The sequence below is a fragment of the Lytechinus variegatus genome, chromosome 7 (genome assembly GCF_018143015.1).
Source record: "Lytechinus variegatus isolate NC3 chromosome 7, Lvar_3.0, whole genome shotgun sequence".
NCBI lineage: Eukaryota > Metazoa > Echinodermata > Echinoidea > Temnopleuroida > Toxopneustidae > Lytechinus > Lytechinus variegatus.
The window spans coordinates 30,404,109-30,431,365 of record NC_054746.1 but is presented as its reverse complement, the minus strand read 5'-3'; the positions used below and the strand labels follow the sequence as shown (position 1 = coordinate 30,431,365).

The following is a 27,257-nucleotide window of genomic DNA, read 5'->3' as shown; positions in this document are numbered from 1 at the left end:
TCATTATATGTTATTATGGTTAATTTTTCCCTTGTCATGCTTGTTGAGTATATATTTATATCAAATATATATTTTATGTGTTCAATGAAACTTTCCAACCACCTAAATTGCAAAAAATCTTTTGTTTGCGCCTCTTTTTGTATACAAGATGATAAGAATGAAAATAATAATAATGTCAGATAATGAAAATGATTTCTTCGGGGAATGGAGATAGTGAAAATGTCAATACCAGTGACAATAACACCAAATATCTCTTTCATAAAATTCATAGTGTTTAACGATTGACTGATATCGTATACGTCATAATAAAAGCGAGCGTGTACAGGTCTTGCAGACACCTGTCAATCATAAATACCCCACGTGATCGAAATGGTGGCCAATAGTTTCTGAACCTTTGGGCATTGTTATCCTAATATCATACACGTTCAGCAACTGAGCGAAACAATAGCAGACAAGCAGTTATTAAAACCAGTAAATTGTGTTTGAAAGAGTAGCTGATTTGATGATTATTGATAGTCTTCACCCTTCATCGATCATGATAGCTGATGTATCGATTGCAACCAAGGACATGGTATGGGCGCGAATAATTGAACTTAAGAATAATTGATGACATTCTTCCAACGAATGACGCGCCAGCAGTCACCGACGATCAGGTTTAAAACGGCGCCTTTCTCACGGCGAGCGCCTTACATCTTCTTCGGCGAGCTTGGCGTTCAGGTGCATCAAGTTTTGAAGACTGGTGAAGACGTCATAATTTCATGGAAGCTGTATATGGAAGAGAACTGCGAAGAATCAATCGACCAACAAAACGTTGGTAGAACAAAAGTAACACATTGGCGAGGCATTTGACTTAAACTAGGAAGGAAGAAGGGTAATTTCATAAAAAATAAAAAGAGAAAATAATATCTTCGAGGAACTTGGTAAACAGACTATCTATGTAAATGTGACGGATTCTGCTATACTTTTGAGACTTGGCACACGAGAACGTTTTGCTGAGATATTCATATTTTGGTAGCAGTATGCATAATTTGGAGTTGCAGCTAGACCTACCATATCAGTCGATCACATTACAAGGTAAGATTCTATTTTAGTTTTCATCTATAATAAGATAATGTATGATAATATTTAGGCATAGTTACATACCAATTCATTTTATTTCACTTTATAAAGTCCAATTTCATGATATAAATTTTAAAATATATATGTATTTTTTCCTTCAAACAAATACATGTAATTCAAGAACTCAAAAAAGTGTAATTAATAGTAATTAGGTGTGTGTCATTGTTACTGATCATGTTTAATTTTCCTTTTTTTTTCTTTTATACATATTCGTAATTTTAATAACAATGAATAAACGGTTCAAGTACATTGTTATGATTATTCAAGTACAATAGACTTGTAAAGGTAATTAGCGATTCAAATTTCTGAACGTTTTTTCTTGGCATCCTAGTAACAGGTTACTATAGTATCAGATGCATTCCTTAAAGCTGTTAGTTAATAAACTACAATGCCATTCGTACACATTACTTGTTGCTATGTCTGACGTGCTTCCGGAATGCGTATAAGGATTGTCGAGAACAAAATTTATTTAAGAAGTGTGCATAGAATTTGAATGTGAATGTATAGAGAGAAACTTTTTTGACAGACAAGAAGTTCTTTTCGTATTGATCGAAAAGTTTGAGAAACACCAAACCACTGTCAACCAATGTATTGACCTATTCCATAACATTCAAGGTGGATATGAATACGTTTTTCACTTAATGCATGTGTTCTGGAATATCTGCCAGACATAGCAACAAATAATGCATGTAAACTGGATTCCAAGAATCAAGTTATTGTATCTTTCTCATTTATACCTCGTTACAAATGCAGCAAAAGATTTCATGAAAAAAAATCACATGCATTTTGTCGGGCAGATATTGTACCTAATTGTTTCTTACAATGAATAAAGAGAATAACGAATTTTGATAAATTTACGATAAAATATATTTCATGTACCATGTGATGTTGGAAATAAGACATGATATTGAACTTTACTTTGAACGAGAAAATTCATTGAAATTGAACTTCGAATGATATAGCTTACACAAATGTGTTAAAAAAAACTATACCCAGTGCACTGAGGAAAGAAATATTAATAAATTTGGATCACATAGTAAAAAAAACCTATGAAATAATTAAGATAGACAATTGGTTTTCGAGATAAAAAAATATAATGAGGAAAAGAGGCAATCAAAAATATCACTTCAAATGTATGAATAACTAAAAAATTACAGAGCTCTCACAAATAATAATTTAATAATCCAGATAGATTGTACTAAAATATCTGAAATTCTAGTAAAAGTTCATGTAATTTTGACTCTAGTTCAATCATTAACAGCGGACGTTTATACAGTTTCCCTCCCGATAATGGACATATCCAAATTAGATTAGACTGGATTCTGATAAATGCTATATTTATCCTTTCAAGATTCCATTATTATATCAAACTGTAAAGCCAATATCATAATGAAAAACATTGAGTCCATGATTCAGATCATAGTTTCAGTTCATTTGGAAAGCTAGAAATGTGTAAACTTTCCGAAAACCTTTTCATTTCGTGTATTTATTTCCTTTGCGTAAATTTGAATAAATGGACTTTGTTTATGCTCGACATAAGACCTCCGGACTTCTGGATCCGTGAAACACTATTATTGATCGTAAGGTCTCTTGTCCAACCAGGGATAAGAAAATGAATGATTGCATAGCAAATAATTTCTATTCTGGAGAAATAGGAAATTATCTAAGACCTGAAACCTCTATATTATGTTCAAATCACAATACAGATTAATCATGTAACCTATATTACCTTATAAACCTCTTTTAACTATTTGATTCAACGTTTATTAAATCATTTGAATTTAAGTGCCAATTTTTCATCGATTTGATAGTATATTTCTGATGGAAAATGTTTGTTTGTAATCGTATGGAATTCGTGGATTACTTTATAAGAAAGGGCGTTACTAGTAAATCAGCTTAAATGAATGTTTCCTTTTTCCTAGTTATATTATGGTATTAGGGGCACATCCAGCATTGTCTAATATAGGAAGTGGAAACATATCTCATCAACATTTTCCCCGATTGGCTGCTCAAACAGCTAAATTTTTGTTCTGTTTTGGGGGTGGTCCAAAAGACTGAAGTTTCATGAGGACTAAATTGATTCGACGAGCGCGAAGTGCGTGCTGAATGTTTTTATATACTGACCTGAATAAAAAAAACACAGTTTAAGGACTATTTGCAGGAATTCATGAACATCGCTAATCAAATAATGCAGCATGATGCGCGAGCTGGTAATCCTTATATTTATATATATACCCCCGAAAAAGTCGTTTTAGGAACTGTTTGACATGTAGAAGAACTGTGTCACTGAAATAAACAATGCGAACGGGAATTGCGAACTGAAACCTTTGGAGGTTGATACCTGTAATTTGTAATATAAAATATGATGCATAATTTACTAAACAAAATAGTGAATGCTCGAAGCGCGAACGGAAATGTGTTTTGTATTTTTACTTAAAAACGGGATTAAAGGCATTAATCTTCTTGAACAAGATATGTATAATACAGTATATCAATTAAAAGGAAATGCGGGCGTGAAGCGCGAGCACAAATTTTATGTTTAGACAAGTTAATGGTGAAGTGAAAGATCTTATTTTCCTACCAATATGTTTTCTCACTTTTCTTCCTCCTCTTATTTTCTTCTTCTATTTTCATCTCCTTTCTTCCCCCTTCTTTATATCTCCTCCTCCTTTCTTCCCCTTTTCGCCGCCAATGGGGGAAGAGGCGCTTCGATCCTCTTGATCATCACTTGAAGCAATAAGATGAACCAAAGTTTTGTCTGCCCCCACATGAATTATGTGTGAAAAATATATAGAGAGAGAAAGAGAGATTTAGAAATAGAATGCAGTATAACTCACGGCAACACATTTTTCGTGGTCTGCCGCACACTTCTCCAAAATGCAGTTGGATGTGAATAACGCGTGAAACTGATGGTCAGTGGTTTAATGAGCAAACAATATCGGAAGGGCAGAGCATGGTATAAGGGGCAAAATGTCTAAAAGTCGACAGCCAGCGAGAATTTGAACATTTTTAAAATGTAACTCTAATTTTGTGATAGATTTGCAAATGATATTCAGAAAAAGCACGATATTTCATCCTGTTCATTTTTAGTTGGATGGGTGTGGGACATAATTATTGCCCCTAAGCGCCCCTCCTATTTATACGCCAATAAGATAAATAAACAAACTTGCTTTTGTAAATTGTCGAAAGTCTATGAGCACCTCCAGATTAAGCATCATTTTGAAAAGAATGTCCAGATATTACGAATTATACATTTAATATAAAAAGGTGAAAGTCTTTAAAATATGAAATGTCTTAAAATCCTTGTAAATTTCGTTTAGAAAAGCCCTGTCATCAATATAAATGTAGCCATTTTAAATACCAAGACAGTGTTTATAACTCTGCGTTTGATAAGCATTGATAAGCCTAAATAATGGTAAATAATGATAAAACCAACAAAACTGCAAATCAATCATCCAACTTTATGTAAATATAGGCAATAATGTTTTTGAAGGCATGACAGTCCCAAACGAAACTAGTGAATTACACTGAAACGCGTTTATTATGCAGAATAGAGAAATGTTCATTAATATCAAAATCAATGTTGATAAAACAAATGCTAGAGATGGCAATGATGAGGAAGGTGATGACGATTGTGATGATAATGATGAGGACCGCAGACCCGGAGGAGGGGGGGGGGGTGCTCGATCCCCTACTTTTCAATAAAATATGCTAAAATACAATCTGATCATGGACAGTCCTCCCCCGCTTTCAAAACGGTTCCACGGCCCCTTATGATGCATGTGATATGAGTGGAATAGGGCGATTGAAGTTTCATTTTTTATGATATATTTCAAGAATTGAATGTACACGCATAAATTTTCACATTATAATATAGTCTGACGATAAACAGTTGGTCTTTAATTAGTAAAGTGCAACATGATTTTATATTTTCTGGAAGAGAATTCCAAAGGTCTGGACTCTGAACATGGTGGAATTTTGATGGCCAATACTGCATGGTTAGAGCTGCGGTGGTCTGGTAATCCAATGACTCTGGATCAAAACCCAAGTTGAAGGTTCTTCGGAAAGGATTTCAAGACATTGGTCATTATTGATTGCTTCCTTACAAGTCACATTTTACTTTCAACCCCATCTATAAGCTATCAAAACTCAAACTACAAATGGAATAACAAAACCAAAATCAAACCAACATAATAGATGAAACCACCAAACGCCCCACACAACCCGATTTTTTTAAATGATTATAAGAAGTCATTATGATATTAATTTTCATTATTATTATTTTGTACTGTCACAAATTACTATTAATTGAATTAATGGTCATTTAACTCATGAACTGAATCTATATGTATAAGATCCTTACACATTTTAAGACATAGCTAGAAACATTATGTTTACACAATATGGAAAGGGGGAGGGGTTGAGGATGGGCTTAAAATGCCACATGCAATTATGATGCAAGCTTCTAGATAAGAATGTTTAGCAAGATCTCAAACTTGGCAATTAAGTTTTGCAAACCATATAATCTTGAATAAACCCTGGCAATGACACCATTCGTAAATCTCTTGAATAACTTAAATACCAATTAGCAGACTCATCTATATTACAGATCTGGAATGTTTTACAAGATTTAAAGGTCGAGTCCACCACAGGAAAATGTTGATTTGAATTGATAGAGAAAAATCAAACTAGCATCACGCTGAAAATTTCAACAAAATCGGATGTAAAATAAGAAAGTTATGACATTTTGAAGTTGATATGCATGTGATGTGCACAACTCAGTGACATGCAAATGAGACAATCGATGGTGTCCCTCACTCACTATTTCTTTTGTTTTTTGTTGTTTGAATTATACAATATTTCATTTTTTTATAAATTTGACAATATGGACAAACTTGACTGAACCATATAGTATTAAACAATGCTAATTCCATGTTCAGGGATGAATAATTGTTGTTTCACTTGACAACGAGGAGAAAATTTAATATTTCATATAATAAAATACAAAAGAAATAGTGAGTGGATGACATCATCAGTCTCCTCATTTGCATACCAGCCAGGATGTGCATTTAACTGTTTTGTGAAATTAAGCGAAATTAAAAAAATGTCATAACTTTCTTATTTTACACCCGATTTTGATGAAATTTTCAGTGTTATGTTTGTTGGATTTTTCTCTTTTTATTCAAATCAACTTTTTGTTGGGGTGGACTTTTCCTTTAAGCCTGTCAAAAGATTGAGGCATTTATATTAATTAGGGGGTTCAATTCCCTCTCTTCCTTTCCTAAAATATTGACAAGCAAAAAAAAAGGTCATTAGTCAAACTGATGGTCATTTCATCTCCGAATAAACAGGTAATTAGTAAAAATTGTTGGGTATTATTGTTCCCGAAAAACTGTTTCTTTCCATATTTTTCTTGCTTTTGAAAAGTTTGTGGGTTCGATCGAACCCCCCGAAACCAATGGCTATTGGATCTTGCAATATTAATCAATTCGATTGCAATGCAGGAGTATCCATAAACCTAGAGGCCAGTCGAATGATATATAGAATGCGAGTTTTTAAATTTTTCAAATTACAAAAAGACGTGTCAATTTAACATAAGGACGACTAGACCAAAACTAAAAATTTGGCAATTAGAATACGCGCCAGCCTTGTATAGGCAGGAGTTATCCTCTATAATCTGGGGCATTCCAAATTATATTTCATCAAAGTTTGGAGGAAACGTGGGCTGAAAAGTAATGATTGCTACATATAACCTTTAGCCGATATCAGAATTTCGCATCATATTGCGATATTGATCAGAATTCACACAATAAGGCATCTATTAAAACTTTACGCTCAATTTTCAATAATAAATAACACAGAAGTAAGTTTCGAAGTAGGTTGTAGCAGTCTGATGGTCAGGTTGACTTTTTAGAAAGGAAATTTATTAAAACTTTGAAGAGAATCCAACTCACCTTTTGTTTGGTTTAATTAGAATTTTGACTTTACAATATATCTATAACTTGTTGAATTAAACAGATCAGAAATATACCACCTCTATTTTTGTATATACAATATAGTGGTCAGTTGGCGCATAAAGGTTTACTTACACGCCCGTTTCGTATAGAAAATAATATAAAAAGTAGGTCGCCGAGAACTTACATCATCTACTCGATACTGGGCATGATATTAATTGAAATAAAAGGTTGCGAATCGACAGAATTCATGAAATTTTCAAAAAGGGGGCTTTCCCATTTTCCAATTAGCTCGTAAATACGCCCATTCATCATTTTTATGATGTAATAACAGCGTTGCCTTTAAATTTTTGTGAGTTCTATTCAAGAATGTTCATACATATGCAAAAATGAAATATAGGAAATGAAATTTAGGTAAATTTTCAATGACACTATGTTATTTCATTCAACAGTTTTTTTTTATTCCTCAGGGATTGCATGTTTTCAATGATATAAAATGAATGAAACAAGGCGTTAAACGTGGCAGTAGAATTCAAAGATGAAACAGTTGGTAAGAGCGGAACCAAGTTTCAACTTGCGTGCTTGCAAAGAATAGAAGTGGGTGAAATCATATCCTTAATTCTTTGGACTAAAACTATATAAGAAAAACGAAAATAAATGAATGAAGACTGAAAAAACGATACTCAAAATGAGAAGTGAAATCAAAGAAAACATGTTAAACTTCAGTTTCTTCCCATCGTTCTGACCTAAATCAGCAAATGGATTGACTTTTGCCATAAATAGTCAACTTCAACTCCTTGGTGACTTCAAATCAAGAAATATATATAAATATTCAGCAAAAAGCTCAAACCTTGCCTCAATATCTCATATCTAAAGAAGTGGACTAATAATTATAAGATAATATATTTCTTATACATAATAAGAGCGATTATGAAGTTTTGAAATATGCTTCTTTTGATATTTTATATTTAGTAAATCGTAAACTACCAGCATTGTGTTATCTTGTTTGTATATTTACACTAATATAAACTGTCTATTACACTTGTTATTATCATTGTTGTTATTATTAGTATAATCGTCATCATTGTTATTATCATTATTAGCATTTGTGTTTATCATCATTATTATTATTATCATCATTATCAATATCATTATCATGATAATTATCATAATATAGAACTAATATATAATTTCCTCCTTCCCTTCCCATATTACCTTTTCTACTACTACTACTACTACTACTACTACTACTACTACTACTACTACTACTACTACTACTACTACTACTACTACTACTACTACTACTACTACTACTACTACTACTACTACTACTTCTACTACTACTACTACTATATACTACTACTACTTCTTCTTCTTCTACTACTACTACTACTACTACTACTACTACTACTAACCATTACTATATCTACTCTTTTCTTTAATTTCGCGTGAATAAGCACAGTAGACTTTGTTGTCTCTTGTCGACTAAAAAGCAGCCCCGCCATCCAATTTAATGTCACTCTCAGCCCCTAACCTCTTTATTCTCAAGAAACATGTTTGATAAAAATACATTATAGGTAAAAATGTTTTTAAAAATCTGCCATTTCTTCCCATCGACATGACTTAAAAAAAAGTTAAGTGAACATAAAACAAAAGATGACTTAATTACTAAAAGGCTCTCCTGTAACTTTATACACCCTATCTTCTCGAAATATAACCGTGGTTAATGGTTCCTTAATTGGAGTTGGTGGAAAATACTCAGTTTCATTTCCGTGACTATTACCCTCTAACTTGCCCTCTTACTTATATTTTATAATGCTTTAGCCGAGGAATATGTTAGCAAAATATCAAACACATATTCAACTTGTGCGTGCTCAGACAAAGTAGACATGTGCGGTGTACACAGTTATCGTTTTCATAAAATAAACACCTTTTTGTCTGTTTAATCAACCGTGCCACTCTTTTTTTCTTGTGAGTATAATCTAATTAAGGAAGATGTATTCCAATGCTCTTCATGATTGTGCTTACAAGCTTGATAATAATGTGCTAGGCTTCTCTACTGAAACCTGCAACTTTTTTTTTATTTCATATCGTGGCATTATCGCCGGTAAAATTACACTTGTTCTTGAGTGAGAATCAATAATAGAATTTGTAAGAGCGACAATGTTGTTAAAGGGCGCTGTTTCCAAAGCAAAGCTTTAAAGTAAACGTGTAACACCGTACTTGAGTGGAAACACCATTTATCACTGCGTTGCATGATGAGAAATGCAAACATACATTAGCGTATCCTGTTCTGGAATAATTGAATTTTCAAAGTTCTTTGGCAATAATTATGTCTTGTCTTAACTGAACTTTAGGCCAAAAATTGAAATAGGAAATACTATCACGATATCTTTGAAGAAAAAAAATCATGACACAACTTATAGACAGTAATATGATAATGGCATAGAAATAGATTTATTTCTGTAAAGTTTGATAGTTAATCAGGTTTTCTTTTTTTTAATAAGTGACAATTTTAATATTTGCAACAGATCTGTTCCAATTAAAGCACTGTTCTAAACAGGTAATTCATCCTCCTTTTATATAAGTAGACTTCGATAAAAAAAAATGTTATTCATTTCACTTTCATTATGGAATAATTTGTACAATACAGCCTTTGTGTTTATGATTATAAAAAAAGTGATAAATATTTCATCAATTAGTTATTACAGACACGATTACACAGGGACAGTAAAAAAGAGTGAAACTGTATCGTTTTTGACGGAACAATAAAATAGATAATACAAGCCTATTATGTGTCATAATCATTGCATGACATCGCTAGTTCTAAGATAATGTCTTTGAAAATGACTATCATGGAAGCATTTTTTCATGATTTTAAAACACTGAAAAAATGGGCAGACCTACAGTTTCTTGAAAGAATGAGACAGGAAGTGCACTGAATTTTCTGACCAGCAAGATGGGGGCTCATTATAAGAAAAAGCAAATACACAATTTTGAGCCCCCAAAAGAGGGTGGGTTTGGTTTTCCATCGATGACACCATCCCCCGGATCTGCATCAGGATAAATTCAATTTATTTTATACATTTCTGAATACTTATGTATCACAAGAAAGCATATAGTTTTATGTTTTGATATTATGGCGTTTGCTTGGTTGCAGATGAGTTAGGATCTATCCAGCCGCCGAGCAGCCGTAAGATACCCTGTCAGGTCTGTGGTGCGATGTCGTCTGGTCTTCATTTCGGTGTATTCACATGCGAAGGATGCAAGGTAATCATTTACTTCAAATATTAAAAAATGTAGGGCCTATCCTACAAATTGTTTCCAGCATATTCATCATTTTCACCTTAATTATTCTTTGCACATGTTTCATAATCATTATTGATGTTTAAATCCCCACTGAATATCAAAACGTCACTTGCCTTATCTTTATCGATACCATAGGCGGCGGAATCGGGGGGGGGGACGTATCCCCCCTAAATTTGAGGAGGGGGGGGGGACGGTCCCCCCTAAATTTGTAGTTGATGACCTTTTTTTTTTTTTTTGCTTGTCAATTTATTTTCCTACGCGTCCCCCCTAAACTTTTTAGATTGAGAACCTTTTTTTTTTCTTTTGCTTGTCAAATTTTTTTTTGGGTTGTCCCCTCCTAAAATTTTTGGCTTCCGCCGCCAATGATCGACACCATCTTTCTCTTGCTCCTGTCAACTTATTCCCCTATCACACGCCGTTTATTTGGCTACGTGCTTTTCTTTCTATTACGAACGTAAGCCTGTCATCCTATATTTCTTTATCATTTCTATATAATCATTGTTCTTTTTTTAATATACTACCCATCATACGGCGTTTATTTTGCTGCTATTCTTGAATTATGTACGTTAGCTAATCATCCAATACTTTTTTATCATTTTTATATAATCATTGTTTTTTTTAAATATTATTAACCTTGCCTGTATCAGTTCTCATTATCCTTACTAATGCACTCAGATTAATTAGATCTATTTGATATTCATTTTTCGGTAGCCACGTCTCTAGTAGCTATATATTTGGCTAAAATTTGGTATCTAAATTACATCGTGTTTAAGTTTCCCTCCTCTTGCGACATCATCTTTTCTCTATTTTGAAATTATATGTTGATTAGATTACCAAGGTTTTGAGGCATAATATGGACAGGCGTTCAAAGAAAGGAACCCACCGTTGATCGCACGCACGCACTAGAACAAACGAAATATCATGTAATTTTAATGAACGATAAACACAAGCAATTATCCCCTCGATGTGTTTCAAATTGCTCACTGCATAACTTTAATACAAACCTGTAAATATTTAATGAATAATAAGTTTTGCTCCTCCATTAAAATCGAACAGATTGACAGATCATAGTTCCTGATAGTTCTAAAGTAAAGTACAGGGAAATTGTAAAAGTATCTTTTTTTTTTCTATATACCTCACTTTTATAGATGGCGCATATTATTATCATTATCATTAGTATTGTTGTTGTTTGTTATTATTCTTGTCGTATGTTTTTGCTTACTGTCTAAAAAACGAGTGAATACAATTCACTAGAGTATTAAGAGTGCATGTCTTTCACTTCTATCTAGTTCATTCTATATTAACTTCATATTGAATATACCCTGACCTCACTATCAGGGAAAGAGAAAGGCGAGTTAATTCCCCCTTTTTTTAGAGTATTGTCATTTTATTCATTGTTTTCAAACTGAACCCCCATTGCAAAACGATCCTGTTTTAAATGGGTGTACTAATGTTTTAGAATGTTTATTTGGTTGCTGGTCAGGAGCTGAGAAATCATCAGTCAGTCAACAAACAAAGTAAATAAATAAATTATAAAACAATAAAAAAAATGATAAAATAATTGAATGAATACATAAAAAATAGCGAATAAATAACTGAATAAATGAATGAATAAATCTATTGAATAAGGAGAAAAACACGATTTATAAAATCAGTAATGGATAAAACTGTTGAAAGGATATTTTTAGTCGCCATAACGTTAATCGTATTTTTTTTCTTCTCTTCTTTTTATTCGTCTTTTACCATTATTTCCCCTTCTCAGTGCTTTCTTTCTTCCACTATCATCTCTTTCCCTTTTTACCGACTGAGATCCAGGGGATGGACCCCACACCCAGATATAGAATAAATTATCCCACCATTATTTCTTAGGAGTGCCCTTTGAAGCAGTATTTGGCTCTTTTTACCCTATTTTCGCTCAATTGTTCTAATATTTTCACCCGCTTTCCCCTCTTTTCACATTTTTGTTGTTGCCAGGGGCACCTATGGATTCCCAATTTCGTTATGTGTATATAGGCCTATATACTGTTAAACAGCAGCTAATTGCGGCGCTATATAGTTCTAATGTGACGTTGTTACTTGGCTAAAATATTATGCACTTGTAAATTTTGTCCGTGGTTTTCACCGACAGATGTCATAAGCTAATTGAAGTCATTGCATCTTATTAGCTGAGAAAAAATTGAAACCAAAACCGAATAAAATATTTTATTGACAAAAAATCCATTCAAGCGTTTCTTGATATGTCTCAGTTTCGAATGTATATTGAGATAAAATCTTTAAACTAAAATATGACACATCCTAAGATGATACCGCGATTAAAGACAAGTAATGATGATTTTTTTTCAATATAAATTAGAATAGAATAAACATGAGAACGGTTTAAAAGGTGTAAATGGACTGACCCGCGGTCAAAAGTTATTTTCGAAATTTCGTGGTACACAGATCATTTTATAATTATATTGATCTGTCGCATTTATATTGGCTGTTAAAAGCTATCGTTTATCGATAAGAATGACTACCGATCTGGTTTAAATTCCAAGTCATTGTTAAGAAAGGTTTAAATAACAATTCTTCATAAGATTTATATCTCTTTGTCTTTATGCCTCAGTTTTTATTGCGCGATTAATGTAATTATCATTGTTAAAGAAAAACAAATGCAGAAACTTTATCTCACACAAAATCTTCGGCAATTCTTTTCTCTGCTATAGCAGGCTAGGACGGTGACGAGATGCTGTGTTGAAGAGAGAGAGGGAGACTGAGACAGAGAAAGAAAGATGAAAATTGGAAAGATGAGTGTATGAGAGCTAGAGGGAGAGAGAGAGATTGAATCACATTTTTTCACTTCATAGTAAAACTTCCGTCATATGATTTATGATTTGAGTATACGAAGCATTGACGACACTACCGCATGCATATGAACAAACTGAAAGTGAGCTAGTCATACTCAAAAGACGTGTTTATATAATTAAATAAGAAACATCGGTATTGTGTGTGGATGAAGGGGGCAATTTTAATTATGAATACAAATACAGAACGTGAAGAATTTGGAATGAGCATGGCTCGCACAGAGTCGTGTATGTGAGATGCTAAAATGATGATGGAATGACAACAACATGGTTATGATGATAGAATTCAACTTGAGTTGTTTAGTTGTGTTTTGACAATATACATGAATGATCCAAAAATGAATACAAAAGTGGTTTGCCAGCCCATTGAACGAAAATTGAAAGAATAAAGTTGTTGTAAATTCTGAAAGACAATGGGTGACAATTATTTTCATAATAATATTCTGGGTTTAATTCCTGACTGAACAAGAATTTGAGTCCACTTTGGAAAAAAATAGGTTTCACCTTCCTCATTCAGTATTTATTAAGGAAAATACCGAATAATCAATTGAAATATATTGAAATCATCATTTTTATTCCCTTTTTAATTACAAATTCATTTTTTGACAGTTTTCATTGCAGGGTTAGAATATTTAGTGATGCTCAAAAGTTAGTGAACCCCACAGGAAAATAAAAATATTCAAAGTGTTCAAGTGTTAAATATTTAATTGTGAAAGCAGGCGATAAAAATTACATTAAAGGTTTGTTTCACTGAGCTCGATGAAAAGAGTAGCGTTGTTGTCTACACCCAACACTCAAACATGAAGGAGTGCATTTTGTGAAGGGGTTCACTAACTTTTAAGCACAACTGTAGATTCCACTGATTCGAAGTAATTCATATGGTTGATTTGATAAATGGAAATATTTTTTTAACAATAAATGTGGTATCACTGGCCAATAAGGAACACTCGATTCCAAAATGGAGATTCCCCTTTCTCATTCTTGCTTTAAATCCAAATTTCCCCTATTTCGTCTAAACCCCTCCCCTTGTTCATATTTCCAAATGCCACTATCAACAAAGGGAATATTTTCTATATCTATATATTATTTGCTGCTAATATACATAGGCCTATATTTGGTTAATCTAAATGACTGAAAGATGACATAATTTTTTTATCATTATAATAATATCTCTGCCGGCCATAGGAATCGCCGTGTTCACATCGTATTACAACCATAAAAATGGGTTACCTTGACTCTATGAATAATGCAGCATTGAAAATTAATTCCCTTGTTAGAACAACCTTCCAAACTGAGGTTTAGGCAAAAGCTGGACTTGTTGACCCTTGAAATTATCTCGAAAAATTTGGTGAATAATGTACAAATATATTGGTGCCTTTTCAGTGTTTTTACAGAAGGAGCATCCGAGAAGGGGCAAACTACGCGTGTGCGAAGGAACGAAGCTGTGAAATCACCATGGAAACGCGGAATTCTTGTCGATTTTGCCGATTTCAAAAATGTATTGGTCTTGGAATGTCAAAAGAAGGTAAATACAAATAAAATCATGAATATTCATTCTACTGAAAAACTATTTATGTTTAACAATTGTTTATCAGCAAAAAAATAATAAATAATGATAAAAAAAAATCAGTGGGATAAGTGAAGTTAGTACCAATTCCATCATCATTATACATATTGATAACATACATGTCATAAGTATTAATTAATTGTAATTATCATAATTTGTAGGGGCGGATTTAAGAATTTTCCAAGAAAGGGGGTCACATGTTGGTAAAAATTTGTAACCAATATCAAAACATTGATGGTATATATTGTCGACTATTTCCCCCAACCACTAGCGTACCTAGGGGGTGCAGACGCCCCCTGACGAGTCACAACTCATGCAGGGGAGTAACCCCCCCCACGAGTAACAACTGATCCCTGACCCTGACGAGCCACAAGTGGCCCCCTCTTTTGAACATGGAGACCAACTTTCCAATAACAAATCCACAACTTTATTGCAGTGTCGAAACGGGTTGGATGGGAGAAATAAAGAGGAAATAGAGAGATAACTAGAGATTGGATATGGAATCAAAATTACAATTGTCTTTTGATGTTATGGCTTACAATTAGTTTTGACAATAAATAATGTAGAGAGGAGTTAATCAGCCGAAATGACTTTCGTTTTCTATCTTCTTTGTACAAGGGAGCGATCAAAAGAAACAGTTTAATTCACTTGTTATATTTCTTTCTTTAAATAATGCAAAGCTGGTAAATGCGGTGAATAATCTAAGAATCTGAATAATTGATGAAATTATCCATCGCTTGCTCTATTGAAGGTACTCTCCTCAATCAAAGACGTATTATAACATTTCAGATTAAAAATTTGATATGGCTAATTAGACACGCATTTTACCGCCTTGAACTTCCACTGAGGAGCCCGTTGATTTGTATGCGTACTAATGAACTATTAAAGACCATTGTCTACACACAAATGCCGGCTATTATCCTCTATTGTAAATGTTGTACACAAAACGTTAATCAAGAACGTCACGCATTTATTATCAGACTGTCTTGCGGAGACCGTTTGTTCTGATTTTAAGCCAAACTATGAAAATCGCGTTAAATTTCTAGGGCTGAAATATTGATTGAGCCCTAATAATGATATCCGGCAGCAATAGGGAAAAATCACAAAAAAATATCCATCAAGACAATGTTTAAGGTCAAAAGAAAATAGAACGACGGAAAGTAATGTTGGAAGCATGTAAAATATTATTGTTCAGCCATATTTCATAAAAGGCCATGATAATAATGTAATAATAATGACAATAATTATATCAATAATTTATAGTACTCGCATCTGTCGGGTTTTGTCATAGCCAAACCGCAGTTACCTATCCACAATCATATATAAAGGAACCGACAAACAAGTTACGCTAGACACATTATTTATGAATAAGTGTCTGAACCTTTTTTGCTTACTTTTTTTTTTTTTTTTTTACTTAACTCTTTCTTGTCATATTGATATTTGGTGAGACTCTCACTGTATATTCATATGAGCCTTCAACCAACAACACTTGCTTTTACTTTTGGCTCCCTCATATCCACATCTCCCATTTTCTTTATTTGTATTATTTTATAACCAATTACAAGAATGCTTTCTATTACTTTTTTCTATATTGTTTTAATTATGTATACATTTCATATTTTAAAACATATTTCTTATGCTTGGGTAAATATACCTATTACTGTTATTATGGTTTGTATTGAGTTATTTATGTTTGAAAATGTGAAATGTTGAAATGAATAAACATTTAATCTTGAACCTTGAGTTGGGGGTTACAAATTCGGTAAGAAAGAAATCATCCTTTATCCTAAAGACCTAAACGTATACCGGAACGTTCTCATGAGTTAACTTCAGGTTATTTCTTTGTTGAAATGTGACATCAAACATTGATTTATACTGCCATGTTCAGAATGATAATCGTAATAACAACACCACAACCATCACAACTACTAATCTAATAATAGGCCAGTATAGACTACTATACTACTACTACTACTACTACTACTACTACTACTTCTACTACTACTACTACTACTACTACTACTATACTACTACTGAATATAAATGTGAATGTTTTATTAGGTGGTGATTGTGGCGATGGTGATAGCAGTAGTAAAGGCTAGTGGTAGTGCATTTTTGTAGCAGTAGAAGTATTTGCATTATTATCTACGATACCACTTTTACTATATACTGCACTATTATTTCCAACACCACACTGCTGATATGTTTGAATTCACTGGAACATCATCATCTAAAATCTCAAGGCGGTTGGTATTATAACACACTTTAGAAACACACTGCCAAAAAATAATTTATTGACTATTTACAACGGTATTATATTACCACATATCAATCATTGTAATATGATATGGGGCAACTCTTACAAGACATACCTATATACAAATTCATATTCTTCAAAAACGTGCTATCCGTATAATTACTCATTCTAACTACATGACACCAAGTACTCCTCTGTTTTGTGACCTAAAATGTTTGCCAGTTTTTTATCTTGTAACAGTAAACAATTTAATATTTATGTTCAATTTTCATAAAAAAGAGCTTCCATCAATATTCAATGATATGTTTAAAACAAATTCTTTTTATCATTCTTATGAGACCAGAAGCAAATCAAAATTTCTTATTCCTTTTGCACGTACCTCCTTGACCCAACATACAATAAGATTTCAGGGTGTTCATGATTGGAATTTGTTACCTTATGCTGTGAAAAATTCTTCAACTTTAACGAGATTTAAATACTTATGTAAACAATTATTGTTTAAACGTTTGATGTGCACTGAGTAGAGGGTATTCTTTCTCCCTCTAGATCTCTATCTTCCCTCTTTCTTTCTCCTTATCTCTCCTTTTCTTTTTCTATCGCTTCCTTCTCTTTCTTACTCTTTGTTAACTTATCAATGTTCTGCGTATGGGGGGTGTTAGTATGTTGGTGTGATTGTGTGTGTGTATGAGACATATTTTTTTAATTTTTGGTTTTATCTGCTTTACGCTTTAACAATGTAAGATCTGTTTTGTTTTGTAAATGATTGTACAGGGCTCCATCCTCGCAAGTTATGCTTTTCTTGGGGTCCTTCCGATTTTTAGTTAGGAATTTGGTTGTATTTATTTTGAACTGAACTGATTATTTGATAATGCATTTGTTTAAATTTTTGTGTGTAATTTTATCCCACAGGTATCAAGTTAGGCCGCCGGCCGAAGGTAGAAAATGAGCCTTTGCAACACATGTGCTACACAAACAGAAGAGACATGGGTTCGATACCCATTGTAGCGGGAAGTCCCCGGAGCCTGTCATGGTCCCCAACATTCAACACGCATATGCCTGGACACCCGGACTACGTCCAGTCTAATTATAAAGACTTGGATATCGATGCCATGTCCAAGTATGGAATCGGTCTACATAGTGAGGGATGCTATAGCCTGAAACACGAGACAATGTCCCAGTGCGACCACTGTAACGAACCGTTCCCAAACCAGTATCCATACTCTGGTGGTCATGACGATATGACGAGCTATGGACCTATGGATGGGATCGTACCAACTTCGAATGTGACGTGGAAGATGGAAGCTACATATAGCGCTACAAGCTGTGTCCAGAACAACTTCTCCATGATGACGCGTTCTCCGGGCACGACCACGCCCATCAATCCAACACAAGGGGATGCTTGGCAAGTATCCCAGCAAAGTCCCTCAACCATAAGTGAGGTGTCATCCGATGACCAGTGGGACAACGGAGTCAGACCACATTCAGCAACAGCACCGGTGAGCTTGACAATCCCTGAGGTGCAAGCAGGAGCTGTAGCTGCTTTGGCATATGCCAACCTTTATAGAGACAAGACGGTAGATCAACCAGAAGACCACAACCAGATGATATCCACAGCTGATAGAACAGGTGATTCCAACCCTGCGGATATCGGGCATTCAAAAAGCTATACGGAATTGGTTCCTCGAAGGACAGCATCTTGTGAGGACAACTATGAATCCGAGTGGCATAGTCAGCGACTAGACCTTCCTCCAAAATGCCAAGCAGAAAAGATAGCCCTTAACCATCTTACGTCATGTAATAATGAACGATCAGATCTTAAAGATCACAATATTGTTTCTTCTAGAATACACACATCCCGGGAAGAACCTCGTAAACGTGGATTCGCAATGACTCTCCTACCTAGTACCTACATGAAGAGAAAGAAGCATTGGTCAGATGATGAGCAATCAGCAGATGATGATGATGATGATGATCATGGCGATGATGATGCTGATGAAAATTACGAACATGGTGACGACGGAGAAGGAAGCTATGATGAAGAAACAGGAGAAATACAACACGATTCTGATAATAGCAGATTATCGGCAGAGCTCGTTGAGAGATTGATAGGGGCGTTTGTAGATGTGACGAAGAAAATGCAACAACTGTGGCAGTACCATCTTCGCAGCACCTCTTTGGTAAGTTTGGTAAATTGCGCCAACCCTAACACAAAAATTCTACACCGATTTTTAAATGACACAATAAGGGCTCAGTTGCGTGTATTTGTTTACTATTCAAATCGGTATATTTACTCTATTACGTTTTATTAAGGCCTACATGTAGTCAATATCACTTAGCCCCATTTTAAATTGACCCACTGCGATATCGCCTGGCCACCGCTCATTTTGACACTTGCTTTATTTGTTATCATTTTCAATTACCTGTACGATTTTTGCACGAAAATTTCATCCTTCCTGAATCATGTAAATATCATGGTCCATTATTTCGAGCTACTAAATTACAGCAATAGAAAATGCATTTGGTGTTATAGTCCTGTGAATTGTCCCGGTAAATTATTCATGCATCACCAAAATGTATCATTATATTATTTCCTTTTGAGTCGATTATTTTCGTCATGTTCACTTCTACATTTTCTGAACATTTTAGATTGAAGACAAACTATGTAACAAGGACATGGATACCTTTGTTCAAGAAAAGAGAGACGAAATCCAGAAGATAATTACTGGCTATTCCTATACAGTTTATGGTAAGTACATTATATAGCTTTTATAATATAAACTTTAAACGGGAGAAGACTTACTGACTGTATATACTTAAAAAAGGATTATTAATGGTAAACAGCATCCGACAAATTAATATGGTAAGACAATATAGGAAAAGAGGGAAGATCTATACTGGGAAAAGGTCCGTCTTTGCAGGGGAATTTAGTTTCGGGGCGAAACGATGAAAAAATGAATTAATATTCAGAATTGATATGACCCCCCTTTGTGTTTCTCACAAGCCGACATTACGCAATATGAAGTTCTTTGGTCTGTCTGACATGAAGTTTCTGTAGTTGGCCTTCGGAAAATTATGATTTCGATAAAACTGTACTTAAAAATTTATTTACTAAGGTAATTTACCTATATCATACTACAACGAGAGAGCATTCCATGTGATATCACGCCTATGCTTGCTACGTGATACCAAACATGAAGAAAATGAGGAGAAATACAACGCTAGAGCAACGCAGAAAGCTGCCGTCCTCTGTGCTCTTTCTATCGTGCCTTCAGGTAGGTTCAAATAATAATAAATTAATCAATCAATTAAAAATCAATAATATTAGCTTTTCATTCCTCTGTCTTAGTATCAATTAATGTTTTTATTGTTTGTACTTACTTCCTAAATGATATTGAGATATTCATCTACTGATCTGCATAATTCAATGTTTACAGTCATGATTTATTTATTAATTATCACGAAGTCAGTAATTTGCATAAAACAGTTTTGATCGAGAAATATGTATATACTGTTATATTTTTACCCTGTTCCTAAATGGATTAAAGAAATCGAATGAATCCCCCCCCCAAAAAAAAAGAATAACAGCAACAACAAAATTTTATAATTTCAACGAAATATAAGTTTAATAAATGAATATAGAGTGCTGTCTGTCTACACCCTTCGTAAACAGTAGCTGCATAAAAGCATTACACATAATAACTGGGGTAATTATGGTTTTACATGTTTCATTTTCCAGGGGGCGCTGTATCACATCAGCTTTCATCGAGACAAAAACATTTATACACCGCTCTATTAAACTCTCTCAAAGGTAGGTCATTCAGTGTTATGTTCAGTTTTGCACATTACTCACTTGATTTCAATCTTCTTGTTCTTCATACCATTTTCTCCCTAGGTTTTTCTTCCTATTCCTTTTCACCCTTATCCATCCCCTTTTTATTTTGTTTTCTTTTCATCCATTTTTGTTTTCCTTTTCTAACTTTTATTTTATCGCTCCTTCAACTCCCCCATCTTTCCCATTCTTTCTCATTTTTGTCTCACCTGCATAGCAGAGTGAGACTATAGGCGCCGCTTTCCGACAGCGGCGGCGGCGGCGTCAACATCAAATCTCAACCTGAGGTTAAGTTTTTGAAATGACATCATAACTTAGAAAGTATATGGACCTAGTTCATGAAACTCGGACATAAGGTTAATCAAGTATCACTGAACATCCTGCATGAGTTTCATGTCACATGACCAAGGTCAAAGGTCATTTAGGATCAATGAACTTTGGCCGATTTGGGGGTATCTGGTATCTGTTGAATTACAATCAAAACTTTAAGAAATTTTGGATCTGATTCATGAAACTTGGACATAATAGTAATCAAGTATCACTGAACATCCTGCATGTGCAAGTTTCAGGTCACATGATCAAGGTCAAAGGTCATTTAGGGTCAATGAACTTTGGCCGAATTGGGGTATTTGTTGAATTACCATCATAACTTTGAAAGTATGTTGGTCTTGTTCATAAAACTTGGACATAAGATTAATCAAGTATCACTGAATATCCTGTGCGCATTTTAGGTCACATGACCAAGGTCAAAGGTCAATGAACTTTGGCCATAATGGGGGTATCTGTTGAATTACCATCATAACTTTGCAAGTTTATTGATCTGACTTTTGAAACTTTGACATAAGAGTAATCAAGTATCACTGAATATCATGTGCAAGTTTCAGGTCACATGATCAAGGTCAAAGGTCATGTGAGGTCAATGAATTTTGGCCAAATTGGGGGTATTTGTTGAATTACCATCCTATCTCTGTAAGTGTATTGGTCTAGTTCATAAAACGTGGAAATAAGAGCATAGGCGGCAAAAGCGGCGGGGGGGGACGTGTCCCCCCCTAAATTTTTTTTTGCTTGTCAATTTTTTTTCTGCGTCCCCCCTAAATTCACGTGAACCCTCCTGAAACGTGTGTTGTCCCCCCCTAAAATTTAGGTTGATGACCTTTTTTTTTTTTTTTTGGCTTGTCAAAACTTTTTGGTTAGCCACACCTAAAATTTAGGTTGATAACCTTTTTGGGGGGCGCTTGTCCAATCTTTACCTGTGTCCATCCCAAAATTTCAGGTGGTCTCCCCCTAATTTTTTTTGCTTCCACCGCCAATGAATAAGAGTAACCAAGTATCACTGAACATCTTGTGCGAGTTATAGTAGTTTTCAAAGTCAGCAATGCTGCTATGTTGAATCTCGTGATGCAGGTGAGACGGCCAGAGTCATTCCACTTGTTCTTATTCTTTCTATCTGAATTAAGGTAAAGAATTTATTCGTTTTTTTTTTACAGGAAAGCAAAATGGAAATGATGTTATCTGAACTGAATCCACAGCACTCACGTGAAGACGAATTGATAAAATTCTCATCATATCAAGGAATAGTACATCGACCTCCAATGGGTCAAACAGAGATGATGGCCATTAACTACCCCCATTTACCCGCTAGTAGTTTTTTCTGCAAAGAGCTTCTATAATTGTGATTATTCATCATAATTTTGGAAAAGGTATGAAAGCGTATTTCATATTGGCCCGTGCCCCCTTTTGAGAGCCATAATCAAAATTTGTAATGTAAATATACCGTTTTTACTCAAGTGTCCCCCCCCCCCCTTTTTTTTTTTTGAAAGTGAGGACTTTTTTTGCTTGTCAAAATTTCCGCGGACGAAATGACCTTTGATTTTAGGTGAAAACACAATTGAATCGACGTGGAATCTAATTAATATCATAATCAATTTGTTCTTCATTTACTTTGGGAAACGATTTAAGTTTTGAAACCGAAAACCCATGTTCGAGTAGCCTGATACTGAGTTAGATCTAGACCTACGCCTGTTCGCGAGACTACGAATTTAGCGTCTGGTATTGATCGGAGCAAAAGCCAAAGAGGGGAAGGAACAGTCAACAAACTGCCGTATTCTTGTTATATTCCATGCCATTTGTAATTGTGGATGTTGCTGACGGTTACTGATATTTCCCAAACTTTAATAGCTGTCTACAGATGGAACTTTACATGAAATATTCAAATATTTTACAACGATGTTGTTGGCATTATTTACTTCGGTCCCACGTGCGTTGTTTGGTGTAATCTATAGATAGATCTACTAGACGTTCGTGCATTCCTGGTACGTAAAGTGCTCGACGCAAAAGAAACGCTGACTTTACTCGTGGTAAACTTATGCCTAAAGCATTTGGGTGTGGATAGAAGAGAGGGTACAGACCAGCTAGGCCTACATGACTTGTATGTACAGCAAACATGCTGTGTGATTATAACACTATCACTACAGACTGAGTCATGCAGATTCAACATAAGAAACGGCTGTCAAACATTCGGAGCAGTCGTCATAAGAATAAACCAGCACTTGATAAAAACTGGGAAAGAAGCACATTGCAGTTAAAAATTGCTAAGATATTTAACCGTGTTGGAGTTGTATTCATTCTGTTGTTACTCTTTGTATCATCGACTACCGTTACTTTTTTTACCATCCCTGAAGCAGTGGAAAAACTTGGTTTCATTGCATGGAAGCACCTGATGTTTACCACATTTGCCTTTGGATCTACCTTTGCAAATTTTCTACTAGCTGTATTTACAAACACATCAATACCAAGCAATTATGAGTTGAGAGGAGGGACTAAGACTTCACTGCCAATCCGTGCCCATTATTGTAGGTTGTGTAAATCTGTAATTCTTAAACACGATCATCACTGCTATCTGCTTGGAAAGTGCATTGGGTATCATAATCAGAAGTATTTCATCTGGTTTTGCTGGTACTCAATGGTAACAGCTTTCTACTCTCTGTTCCTGACGGCCTTGTACCTGAGTTTAGCCCATTCCGTGGAGTTCCCTGGTGCCTGGACCTACTTTCTCCTCCTACCCAGGGCTGTGGTAGGCTGGTTTTCTGGCCATACTGATGCAATGGAGCTTGCATCGACTCTGTTACTCTACATCCTATTGGTTGGTGGCTTTGTAGCTGCTGGGTTCTTTGCATGGCAGATTTTCTTGGTAGTAACAGGGTTGACAACACACGAGGCCCTCTATGGAGAGAAGTTTAGACTGAAACGCCAGGCAGGAATGTGCGCTAAATGGACTGATGTCTTTGGAAAATACTGGTTTATTGGAATGGTTGTACCATTGCCATTCCCTCAATGTGGTAATGGGTTGTATGAAAAACTGGAGAATTGAGAATATATGTTTATGCATGTAATATTTTGAGCTTGGTTTGATTTTGCTAACCTTTTTTTTGTCTGCTGGAGAATTCCTCCTTCCTGATATGTTCATTGGGATTGAAACTGGGGAAAAAAAGACTTAAACAGCAATGAAGGTTTGGTGAAATTCCATCAGAGGATAATAAAATAAAACTGAATGTTTGAAACTTGTACTTGTAGTACTAGTGTGAATGAAATTTTGCAGGGTTTATCAGGGCTGAGATTTTAATTTCTGTGTTAACTTTGGTGGATTACTTCTACTTTTCTTACATAGTATTCAGCGGATAATCTACACATACTATAAAGTACATGTATCTTTAATCACTATCCTGAGTTTTGGTTTTCATAGATGTTGGATATTTTCTTAGTTAATAAAAGTGAAAACTGAATGTTTGATACATCACTTCTAACGACACTGCATTTTTCAAAAAATTCAATTCAAAACATTTTATTAAAAAAATCCGTTTTAAATATAAAACATGATATGCAAAAATATCCCTGCTAACCCAAAAGGTATTCCAGTGGTCTGAAGGACCTTAGTCCCAGCCTTTTTACTGTCCATCATTTACAAACAAAATATAATCATAATTTCATAGACTTGTTGGAGCAGATGCATAAAATCTGTATTTGAATGAATGTAACCTCATTTTAATCTATTCATCATTGGAAAGAATTTTAGAAACATTGATTCTAATGTGAATTCAATGTGAATACATTGCAGGCCTACATTATATGAATCTTCATACCATGTCAAAAAATTTGCTTGTTTATGCCCTTCATAAGATTTGAATCAAATTCTTGAAGTTCACTTTCTGGGCAGTGATGTACAGAGTAGCATTTGACTTAATTGGTAGAAAAGTCACTTAATCTTCACCTATCAACATACATGTACATTTTAGATCTCAAGCCTTACAAGAATTTGTACTGAAATTTGAGTATTTTTGTTTTTCACTATTACAAATAACAGATCCACTCTTTGTACAATTTACCCAAAGATAGAATCATGCTTTAAATAAAAAAAAATCTTTAATGTGTAACCTTTTCTGTGTGCAATCCCGCATCCATATTTATGTGTGCTCTAGTTGCACATGTAGCTTCTACCTCATTTCTATCAGTGTAAGGAAACAGAAAAAACACCTTAATAAAGAGATCATACCTATGTGTAATTAATGAATTATTGATGTTTCTTGAATGTGTAATGTCATCAGCAATTTGCAGTTTTTAAGTTACATTAAGTAACTACCAAAATCAAATTGCATATTGGTAATTATGGAGCTTTTACAAATTGAGAGGAAAAAAATCAATTTGCACAAGAATGTCTTCATAAGTTTCATAAAAAAATGTTCTGATGGAATGACAGCCCCCCCCCCTCCATTTTTGAAAGGGGTAAGAGAAAAAGAGACCATTTTGCCAAATTTAGTTAATTAGATGGCATTCCTGAAATTGCAGTTATTTATTGAAATTTATACTTGTACATTACTATGACCGTCTTGCACTCTTGGATGTATCAATCCTACCTGTATATGCCTTGAAGTTCTGTGACCTACATTTTTAGTAAAAATGTATTCATCTCCCAAATCATGTTGATTACATGTATTTTGGATTATTTTGACTACAACTAAATTATTTTTCAATCGGGTCTGCAACAAGAAACTATACATGTTGGTATTTGTGTGACATGTATATAGTAAAAGTTGCAAAATTTAATCAAAGTTCAAGCTACATGTATAGTCTTTTAGATTCAAAGCTCTACTTGGAATAACATCACATGCTACATGTATGTATTTTTTTTCTTTGATACTCTAGGTTCATTCATTTTGTAGCTTCTGTTCATGATATCAGAATGACTACTGTGGCCAAAAGAAAGAAACATTGAATTTGCAGGTAGAAAATTGAAAAATTAAGCAAAACAATATTGTAAATAATATTGGTAATAATGTATATCTGTCTGGATATTAAGTAAATTTACAAATTTTAAATGAAAGTACATTTCTGTATATGTATGTTTGATATGTATATATTTGAAGAAAACATGTTCGTGTACTGGCAACTGAAATAAAGACACTTGTTAAACATTCAATCTTTCACATGTAATAATTGTATTATTTATCATATTGTGTTTATTTTCCATTGTAGATCAGCACACAATACATCATGCAATTATGGAATGCATGTATCTCAATATAAATATCACACTCGCTAATAAAACGCAATACCAATGTGAAAACTTTGTCAGTGTCCACTCGACTCCAAAAGGAGGGGAGAATAGCTAATAAGCTTTGTAGATGGTTTAGAGTAAGTTTGAGAGCTTTTCAACTGCAAGATAATATTTCATACAGAAAATAATTTTTGCCATCATGGTAATTACCATGATAATACACAATCACATCAAGGTTTCCATGGTAGAATAATAGTAAACTTAACTGTAAATGAAATAGGGCTCAAAATTATAGCCTAATAGAAGTACATAAACCACTTTAAAATACAATATTGATGTATATTGCCTACCCATCAAAACATTGAGAGCAAAATGTATGTCAGCATAATACTTCAGTCACGTTTCCTCTACGGTGGCTGCACGGCGAGTCGAAAACAGTTGTTTTATTCATTTTTATTCAAACCACACCTTTATGAGGCTGGTACAAAAAAAATGTTAAAAACAGCTGTTTTTGACTCGTCGTACGGCCACCGTAGGGGAAATGTGACTGCGCCATAAATTACATACATTGCTCTTTTATGGGAAACGGTCATCTTTGTCATTTATTTCATTTGGTCATTGCAAAGCAGACAGTGGTAGGATGTGAACAACCCAAATAGTGTTCAGGTTCCAAATAATGTCACCATTTTGATATTATCACTGCCATACACACCAAAGGAGGGACCGGAGAGTGGAAATTACCCCCTCCATTGTTTTTCCCAAGATCTATGTTCTTAAATGCAAATTATAACAAAATACCACTAAGAGTGTGACAGATCCTGCAACTCA

General features: G+C 34.3%; 2 protein-coding genes across 2 annotated transcripts; both read left to right on the top strand.

The window, feature by feature from the left end:
• The first annotated feature begins 233 nt into the window (after positions 1 to 233).
• On the top strand, positions 234 to 22,394 carry LOC121418101. The gene is made up of 8 exons (XM_041611806.1): positions 234 to 1,074; positions 10,234 to 10,343; positions 14,609 to 14,750; positions 17,959 to 19,226; positions 19,696 to 19,795; positions 20,163 to 20,321; positions 20,786 to 20,857; positions 22,366 to 22,394. The coding sequence occupies exons 1-8, from the start codon at positions 1,020 to 1,022 to the stop codon at positions 22,392 to 22,394; spliced, it is 1,935 nt and encodes a 644-aa protein (XP_041467740.1). The 5' UTR covers positions 234 to 1,019.
• Positions 22,395 to 22,892: 498 nt separating this feature from the next.
• LOC121418971 (palmitoyltransferase ZDHHC22-like) lies at positions 22,893 to 26,351 on the top strand. The gene has a single exon (XM_041613215.1). It carries the CDS (start codon positions 23,361 to 23,363, stop codon positions 24,246 to 24,248), a length of 888 nt encoding a protein of 295 aa, XP_041469149.1. The 5' UTR covers positions 22,893 to 23,360; the 3' UTR covers positions 24,249 to 26,351.
• The last annotated feature ends 906 nt before the right edge of the window (positions 26,352 to 27,257 follow it).